Source organism: Mesitornis unicolor, unplaced genomic scaffold, assembly GCF_000695765.1.
Source record: "Mesitornis unicolor isolate BGI_N332 unplaced genomic scaffold, ASM69576v1 scaffold15168, whole genome shotgun sequence".
NCBI classification, from domain to species: domain Eukaryota; kingdom Metazoa; phylum Chordata; class Aves; order Mesitornithiformes; family Mesitornithidae; genus Mesitornis; species Mesitornis unicolor.
Genome location: NW_010202690.1, coordinates 25,743 through 36,097, shown reverse-complemented (window position 1 = coordinate 36,097; position 10,355 = coordinate 25,743). Strand labels below are relative to the sequence as shown.

At 37.7% G+C, this 10,355-nt stretch overlaps 1 protein-coding gene across 1 annotated transcript in view; it reads right to left on the bottom strand.

Moving 5' to 3' along the window:
• Positions 1 to 10,355, bottom strand: part of KIAA0232 (KIAA0232 ortholog) — a 47,929-nt gene that overhangs the window by 27,382 nt on the left and 10,192 nt on the right. The window contains 1 exon segment of the mRNA XM_010190486.1: positions 3,806 to 3,943. Coding sequence (XP_010188788.1) covers positions 3,806 to 3,943 — 138 coding nt within the window.

Below are 10,355 nucleotides of genomic sequence, written 5' to 3'. Positions count from 1 at the left end.
TCAGCAGGATTAGAATTAATAAAGAGTCTCTACTCAAGTTCAATATTACCAAGCTTTTTAAAATGTGGACAATTCTTTGGCATGTCTCTGAACTGCTATTTGTACTCCACTCAAGTGTTTTGGGAAAAAGTAAACTTTGAACTGCAGTAAGAATAGCAACTGATTACTACAGAAAAGTACCGGTCTTAAAAGTTCTTCTCACCATCACTCTGTCTTCAGTCTCGGGGAAATTGCAATGTACTTATATTTTCTCTGTTTCTGACTGTATCAAGAGCATCTGCAGCCAAGGATTCATATGAGCATAGACACCTGAGACACCAAAATGCTTGCCACATTAGACCATACACTCTCCTTAGACCATACACACGTAAACAGCTGGCATTCTTACGTACACCAGGTAGTATCTGTCAGAATCAGGCCTCCTCTCACAACAGCACTTGGTCCGTCCACAACACGCTTTGCCCTTCAAGACACAGTGATGTAAGAGTGGCCAAAAGACTGCAGCTTCCCTGCCTGGTCACACTCCCTAATTTAGGAAACGTTTTAGAAATAAACACCAAACTGTAGGCTTTTGAAAGTCAAATGTTTGTTTTCTGCACCATAAACTAGAACTAGAAACTGGGATTTCTGTCTTAGACTAGTGTTTTACAGCATTACTCTTTTTAAAAAGAAACAAATAACTGAATTTGAAACAAAACTAAGTTATCAAATAAAGTACTCCCTAAGAATGAATACTATGTAAATGAAAATCCACAAGAGAGATTTCAAAACATTTATTTCAACTATCAGAGTGACAAAACAGTGTTTACTGCTATCAAGTTAATTTTCATCTAATCTATTTTATGACTTCCTCTCCTCATCAAACATCTTTTTGGAGTGATCACCCAATTTTAGGGCCTTTGATTACTAGTAGGTGGGAGGAGGCAGACTGCAATTTCTCAACGCATTACTGGTTTAAGTAATTAAATATAAACATTGAAATTATGGTACCTGGATCTCTGTTTTTTTCCTATGAGAGTTAGAAAAGTTATTATTAACCCTCAGTACCCTTTCATCTCCTGCACATTTTCCCCACTAAAACAGGTCAGGCTGCAGAATCCCAAAGTCTTCACTTAACTGTCTCCCTATTTTGTCTTTGCATGTGTGCGTACACAATGTGTGTATATACACACTGTCTACAGACACACACACACACACACACACACACACACACACACACACACAGGGTAAATATTCTGACCATTTCACTTAAATACAATTTTATTTAAATATACTTAAGTTTAAATACACTGAGACTTCTTTCAACTACTCCCAATAATGGAGCTACCTCAACCTTGCTTGCTTTGCTCCACTTCTAAGGTTGAAAGAAGAGGTCAGGCTGGAAGAGCTGGTGTTCCTCCGCCATGTGAGGGTATTCATATTTCTGTATCCGCCTACTTTGAAAAAAGGGTCATAGAATAATAGCAAATCTATAAGCAAGCTCCAGAACTGCCATGTGGACTACTGCCAGACCCCTACAAAAAAGTATTTGTCTGTTTCTCAACAATTTGTATAAGCGCTCCTCACTTACACACCACTAACTGTCCATTTTGGCTACAGTTAACAGGGCTTTTTATCTTTTTGTAGAGATGAAATCACGAACATTGCATAGAACAGCTTGAATGCCTCAGCAGAAAAAGCATTTTAACACTATGTTTCACAGTTCAAAAACTACTGATTATTCCATCAGATTAGTACAGAAACAAGCCAACAAAGGAAAGCTGATCGAAAGCAGAAAGAAAAGATGCCTTACAAGTTACTTTAAAAAATCACTACTGTCAAAGCAGGATCACCCTTGCCTCCAACTCCAGGGTAAAAAAATAAAAAACGGGAGAAAAAAAAATTAAAAAAAATCTGTATTTCTCTCTTATGCAATACACGTTACACTACCTGCATAACGGCTTTAAATAACGTTTTTTTAAAAGGCTTGAACGTTCTACCCTGTGTTTGAAAATACAAGAAATGACCTACAATTTTGATAAAGGACAACAAATATGCAAGCTTAATTGTCTGAGCATGCAACAGAAGTCAAACTAGCCCTGAAATAACACAAGTCTACAACACAGGTCGTAGATTATAGGTTAACACTGAACAATAAAAATTGGACAAGGTGGCAGGAGTCAAAGGAGGAAGTTACTTGTTCAGCCTTTCAGATTACACATCTTTTTATTCTTTCAAACTTCTAGTTGAAGGGTTTCTTCACCTCTTCTATCTTAGACTATGCAAACTTTCAATCAGAGGCAGACCAGGGATTACTAATAAATTTACCTCATTGCTTTTTCTTTTGGACTAGATTTTTCTATATAATATAAAAATAGCTCTAAGCAATGTTCCTTGACCTTCAGCTATGTGAAGATGTATCAAGAGAGTCATTTCTAAAGCTAAAAATCGACCATCAGTATTCCTGTGGTCTGCATGTGAAACTACTTTTTGTTGGTCATTAAATGAGTACACAAAGATAGGCATATTCTCAAGAAAAACATCACTTCTTGCAACTATTTCTTCACATTTGCTTCATATGTAAATTAACTTTTACAGTAGTCAGAGTGCTGACCTCAACATTCAGTAACCATGAGAGCAGAGCAACTTACCAGGAAAATTATATTTTGCATCACTTTGTTAGGATAATAAGTAATGGGAAAACGGGAGTTCAGAAATCTCCTAATTAGTCAATTAGCACTTTAGTAACTGAACAAATGCTCAAGCAGCTCCACAAACAGTAAACCAGTGTCTGACGGTAATACTGCTGAAGGTGGCAGTGGGAATAACTACTCAAATCAACCCCACTTCCTTCATTTTTCTTGGCCCCATACCTTCCTCCTTCCTGCTGGCACAAGTGTCTGTGCTACAAATCTGACCAGGAAACCTCTCGGGGTTAACATTTCCTCCACCCCAACCAGGTTAATCTCAGGAAACTGAATCACTTTCCCAATCCAGTTCTCCACACAACCACACAAATGCTTGCACAAGCACAAACTGGGGTTAAGAAACTGTCAGGAGCAATAACGCAACCAGGCTGCATAGGTGGGGTAGAGTTTCTTCTTACAGGAGTGACTGATTAGAGTATTTCTAGTTCTGTAAACTAAAAGACAGACTTTCTCATTTCTTCTGTCTGAAAAATCTCCCTGGAGAACTCCCATTGATCTGTGCTACAGATTATTTTTTTCTTTTTAAATATTTCCCTCAACAGCTTCTCCCTTTCTCCACATTTCCATCGAGCTACATGGTATCTGTTGCCTCTGGTATTCAACCTGTTGCCTTCACCTCTCCTCACCTTCTCCAGTCAGTGCACTTCAAAACCAATTCCACTCAGCGAGGTAATCTGGAAAGTGAACATCTGCTACTATACACTGCATTTTATTTAGCAATTCTGGATTACACACACAGCACACGTAAAAGCAAGACGGCTTTCTGCCCAAATATTCCACTCCCTGCTCCTCGCACACAAGACAAACTAAATTTAGAATTTTAAGAAATACCTTTACGCAAAGCTTTGTGGTAATTTCAACACAAACTGGTTCTCTGCAACTGTCCCCAAGAAGAATAGGTGAAGGCTTACAGAAAGGAAAGCACGACATTACATAGTACAGAATCTTTTGTGAAATCCTGCTGCCATACACAGATTTCATAATGTCCTCTCAGAGAACTCTTGGGGAATTTGTGTTTTAAGAAGCCACAAATTTAAAGATAAGCATCACAATCTAGATATATCAGACATAAAGAAGGGCATAAAGTATTAAGAATTTATTAAATAGTCCAAACTTACTTCATCAGAAGCAGAGCGAAGACACTGGACAGCAGCCTGTTTTTTCATTTCCTCTAGTGTTAGATCAGAGCACTTCTTCTTACTCTTTCCACATTTCTTGTAAGCTCCCTTTTCCCAACCCAGGAAGATGTCATTCTCCTAAAATTAAAATAAAGAAATTACATTATTTAAAATACAGTAATAGCTCAGTACTGTAACAGAACAGGATAACAAATAACACGCTGTTCAAAATAAAAGCAACCTCATGACATCTACTAAAAATTACTTTTTACCAAATTAAAGATTAATTTGATTACAGAAAACTCTTCAGAAGAGCACAGTACATAGAGGCTACTCACACTTGACTGCAATATTTTCCAATTGCAAAGCATATCCATACAGATCATTTCATGGCCAACTTACAGTTGAACGTAGTACTGTAACTTACACAAAACATGTTTGAGAGATTTACTGACCTCTGAAATAATAAGGATGAAAAGCAAGTAGTTCAGAATACAAGCAAAGAGAAGAAAATGCAATGTTAGATCCCAAAGCTTTCAACTCAGTCTCCCAGTGAACATCGTTATGGCCAGAGAATCATGCCTATCTTAAAGTGAACCTGAACTGTTTTCAGAAGAAAATTAGACACTGGGGGAAGGGAGGGAGGGTAGGGAGCGGGTTCCCATGCATGTAAGAACATTTAATTAAGAACAATAAAATCAAAGAAGAATGCTATTGTATTATACGTAATCATCTGAAGAGATGTAGCATCTGTTTCATACAGCTTTTCAGAATTTACAAAATATATTATCAGTCTTGCTTATCTTTGCTGTCCGTCCACACATACAGACATTATTTCCCATGTTCACCTCAGAAAAGAACTATTTTGGCTACCAGGAAAAATAATCTTTACCATCTTTTAATGTATGCTGGTCTAAATCACCTTCTTCAGAGAGATCCACAAACACCTCATGCTTTTCAGCACACCTGTTTCAACCTTTTCTATTCTGTTCCTGCTTCTGATGAAATACAGGCTAAGGCCTACCCGTGGCTTCAAAATGAAGTAATAAGTTGACAGTGAAACTACTTGTCTCTGTGCAATTAAAGAGTAAGATGAGGGGAAAAAGGGTGGAGAGGGACCAGTCACCTTCAGAAGCAGCCATAAAAGTGTCTGTTTACATTTTACTCTTTCCAGAAGGACTGAGCAATTTATTGAAATTATTTCTTAAAGTCTTATTTGATCACCAAAACTGGAGAAATGGATTTAATTCTGAAAGAACTAAAAATCTACCGTCACTCTGTTCTTCCTTATACTTGTGCAAGATGCCAGTGGTTCATTTAAAACAAGACATTTGAACGGGCTACTGTTCTGTTACTAGAAAAACAGAACGAAATAATAGAAAAAAACCACTTAGAAAATAGGTTCAAAGGACAGTGTGCATCTACACTCTATTGTTTTTACTACATTTATAAGTCTATTCCAAAATTGTAGTTTATATATTTCTTTACACACAATAAGGCTCTAGAGCCCTCTTAACTTTTCCCAATATTCACGTGCAAGTATACAAACCGATGAGACCCACCCACCTCCGCCAGCTTCCAAAGCATGTCCTGGACACAATTATGAATGAAAAAATACACACCCACTTGCAATAAGATACACAAAATGAAAATCCAAGTGCACTGGCAAACCTGCACTGGGTTAACTTCACTTATCCTGCTTTTAGGTGGGAAGTTGATTAAGGAAACAGCTACACTAGAACGTTATCAAAATGCTGTTTATTAAAGTACTTGGTTTTATCTATGCCAACAAAGCTTCACTTTGCACTCGTCCAGTAAAGCTAACCTCTGCAAGAGTACTTTTACCAGCCATATATGCTAGCAGTCAGCAGAGCAGTAAGGACCTTCGTCCTTACAGACATTTATCAAGCATTTCATTCAGTTCTCCACACACATAATTTGAAGGATACCTGACACTTGTCTACTAGCTTTGGCACTTCTCAATTTTTGAAAATTTAATCCTCGCAACGAATGCCTGATTTTTTAAATGGGGGAAGGGAGGCTAAATGGAATTTTCTCTCAGGCACCCACCAGAAGCTGCGGGGATCGTGGTCTCGTCCCTCCGCACGCTGTCTGTGCGCTCTGGGAACCACACGGCTCATTTGTAGGATGCAGCAACTGAGGACAGAGCTTCAGTAAAATCCTCTCCTCCTTTCTACCTCTTCAGACAACACGCAGAAAATTTGTTCCTGAACATACGGTATTCAGTGACACCTGGCTGCCAGTGCTACACCTGCAATTGTGTTTCATACAAAAAAAACTGTTGAAAACTTGAGGGTTTGATTTTTATTTTTTTCCCCCTGGACAAACTCACTAATTTCAGTACAACACCTAAGAAATAAGAAAATGTCATACAGCCTAGAGACTGACTTTGTAGAACTTGAGGTGTTACACACAAACCAAGCAGAATTCTGTTTTTATGATGACTGATCTGATTTTTTTTTAAAAAAAGAAAAGACAATCTGATCGTTTGAAGTGGTTTAAATTAATCTTTTTTCCCCACTTTTGTTTTTGTTTGTCTCCAGTGGTCACAAGCCCATTGGTAGGTTTACCCCTTAGACTGGAAAATATTAAGTCCATGACAAACAGGAAAGAAAGCAGTTCAACAAAACATTCGGTATGCACGAAGGCAAGTAAACCAGTTACTTCACATGGAAAGAATCACTAAAGACTTCTGTTCTCTTCAGCTACTAGATGCCTTCATTTACCTTTGTTTCATAACCGAATTAGAGATCATATAATGCTCCTTCTAATGTAAGGGCTCTACCATAGCTTTGAATTTTCACGATTCGGTTCAGTTGCCACTGAAGGTTTCACAAAAGCAATGCCATCCCACACTGCTCAATTTTAAAAGTGTGCACACAGAAGAAAAACTGAAATTTGGCTTACAAAATTCTAGTATTTAACAGACTACCACTACTTAAATTTTTAAAGGACAATCACCCAATATTAAATAAATATCAACAAGAAGCCAAGTCCATCTTGACGAAAACTTGAACAATTCAATTTTTAATATCTAAACTGCTAAACATCTATTCTTCAGAGTCCTACTGTTCCTGCGTACTACATAACTATTTTCATATTAGAGATTTTTAATTCTAAGGACAATGAAAGTACAAAGTTTCATGATGAGAATAACTTAACCATAATTGTAGCTGAAGTATCTATATTCTTTATGCTAATGTTGCCTTAAGAAATCTCGTATTTGGAGTGCTTAATTCAATCCTGATTTAATATACAGGTGCAAATTTTAGAAAGAGATTTCTAAACTATTTATTCTGCTCAACTACGCTAAAGCAGCAATTCCACTGTTTCACACTATCAAGAAATTAGAGAAGCAAAAGGAAATCAAGTTTGGTAGTGATTCTCCTTACTTTCATCAGTAAGAGAACAAACATGACACCTTGTGATAAGGCTGAGAACTGTTTTCAAGTTCACAGTCTATAAAAACAGAAAATCAGTGTTAAAACACACTTGGAAGAATCTTGCAAGAAATATTCACATTTCATAAAAGCTGGAGGTTCACTGATGCAGAAACTGGATGACTCAAGGTACCAGTTTCTATTCAAGTAAGTAAACCGGCTTAAATTTTGCTCTATCAGCAGCACACACAGGGAAGTAATAACCTGATCAACAAACTCCTCAAATGGAGAAATCAAATCAGCAGAAAAATATGCTTTAAAAAAAAAACACAGTTTTTTTTTCTTCTTAAAGTAACTTCAGGGAAACTGATTCCCTGAAATTCATCCTGTGTAAATGCACTACAGATTTAACAAGATACACACCAAGATGATGTACAAATATAACATATATCAAGTTTTCAGTCAATGTATTGAACTGCCATAATTATCTATGTGGTCAACATTTCTGTTTTGAAATACATACGAGAGACTTTAGGGCAAGAATCTCCCTTCTCTTAGAGCCAAAAACACTGAGTTAAAAAAAAATTCTGAATCAAGAGAATGTTGAAGAAGTGCTCTTTCCTCAGAGTTTTAATTCCAGCACAAACCAGTTGCTATTTAAGCATATTACAAGCTTGGCATTTCTTGCTCTCATAGAAGTTATTACTGCCCAGCCAAAACGTGCTGCTTCAACAGGCAAGTTTAGCAACAAGTTCATACAAAAATTAAGAAACATTCAATGTCATAATTTTTCAAATACAACGTAGTACTAAGCACAGTCTCTCTCCCTCTAAGAGTCCAACTCAAAGAATACCATTGAAATAAGTAACCCAAACACCCAGACAAGATCATCTAATGTGAAGAGAATTCCCAAAATTGTTAAGGTATGCAAGCACAGTCCTGCAAGATCGAGTAATATTTGTGAACAATTTTTCCTTCTTATAATTCTCAGTTAATGGATTAAGAGACATCTTCAAGGAAGGGGGGAAAAATTACCCAGATTTTTTAAAAGTGGCAAACATTTGCCAAAGATTCTGTAGAGCAGCTGATTGGTATTTTTGCCATGAACAGTTTGGAGCTGTCTGCTCATTGACAGCCCAGTTCCTGTCCAGTGCAGCACACGAAGATCAAGTTTTGCCTGCTTGTTCCAAACTGGGGCGTTAGTCTGAAGACTCTTCTACCAAGCTGAAGGAGAAACCTTTCTCACAAAATGGTTTTGAAGACATCCAAATGCAATTAAAACAGATCATCAACTTCCTGGTAGGTCAAAGGGAAAAACAAGAATGAATGCTCACATGGACAGAGTGAACAGTGAATGCATGTGCTGTCATTCCTTAGAAAGGAGCTCAAAACCAGGAAGAGACAGATACCCAAAACAACTACTGCACCAAGGTCAAGGACTGCACAAGACACCACAAACCCGAAAATGTTTTGACAGAAGCACAGAATTACTCCTCCTATGAGATACAATAGTCTCAACTCGAGCCAGTGGCATTATCCAAGGGCACTCACATTCTCTCTCTCCACAAACACACCCAAAATAATCCCTGAATATCAACACGCAGTTCATAAAATTTCCCTGCTGAAGTCTATCATCAGTATATTTTAAGTTAGTGATAGCTATAAAGGTTCATAGTGAATAAATGAAAAAAGACTACATAATCTGACATAACAAAAATCCAGGTAGTCCAGCAGTCCTGGTCTCTTCTGGTGACAATAGGTCTTACAGCACTGAGGTTTAACTAAATCCAATGTTTGGATAGACAGGTATGAATTATTGTGCACTGCAAGAAAGCTTTCCCAAAAATTTAGTCAAGAAACTCAAAAAATAAACTCCTGAGATATTGGGATAGGCAGGGAATGGAAGAAAATAGCCATAAATTATATCCAAAATGGAACAGGTTATCACTACCTCTAGGAGGATCTCATAATCAAGAATTGGCGAAAACTGCAACAGATCACATGTGTATTTCAACTTCCAGTTTATTTGTAAAGCAGACAGTATAAATACCTTCTGTGATCTTCCGTGAAAAAAAATACTTCCTCTAAACTGAGATTCAGGAAAATCTCTCACAGATTGCCTAGAGCCACAGGGATATACACCTTTTCATAACAGCTTTTGCAAAAATTTTAAGAGATACTGCATCTCATTATAATTAATGAGACAGGTCTAATGGGCCAGTGTTGCACAGAGATGAATTTTTGAATATAAAGCAAAGAAGCTTGTATACGAGAATAGTGGGGTCTTCAAAGTAGGGACCAGGTGTTGGGGATGTTTCAACAAAAAGCAACATCATAAGATTAGGAGAGCATAAATTTTGTCCAGCAGGACACTTGGTCCTGGGAACCATCAGGGAGGATTAACTGAAGGACTCCTAAATCAATTTCTTTGCATTCCCTAATGACCTTATCCTGGAGAAGAAGTTACAAAACTGGTAAGAGGCCAACCATCCAGCCCAAAGAGGTGCCAAATCTTGGGCTGCTGTCTAAAGAGAATGAAGTCAGCAAAAACTCTGAAAACTGAGGTAAAGGTAAATGCAGCAGGAGGAGACTGCAACCATCAACTCATGGACCACTGACACAAGAAACCCACCGACCCAAAAGAAAGTGAACACTGTGCCTGGGGACTTATTAGCATGAAAAGTGAGAAACTAACAGACCAATAGAAAGTACATCAAGTAGTTCTCTACCAACTACTGTAGTCTTAGGTGGAGTTTTGCTAATCATGTATTAGGATAAATACAGTGTGGTTTTTACAGGTGGTGTGCTTGATTCATGGAAATCCCCAGAGCATCCAGCCTTGTGCAACTCTGAAATAAACAATGTCTCCTCTCTAAACAGACTTTGTGTGTTTCAGGAGTAATTTCAATTTCAGGTAACACCAGGATCAGCTCAGACACTCCTCACAGGCTGCCTCAGACTGAGACAAAGATAAGGAGATAATACCTATGCAAGACAATTCAGAAGAAAACATGAGAACAGTGACACAAGCTCTGCTTATATTCTCCAAAAGACATGAAACAAGATGTTCAGTACACAAACAGCAGAGGCAACAGAGCAGCAAAAGTCTTTTCCATGTCAAAAGCTGTGGTACCACAGAATGGAGAAGA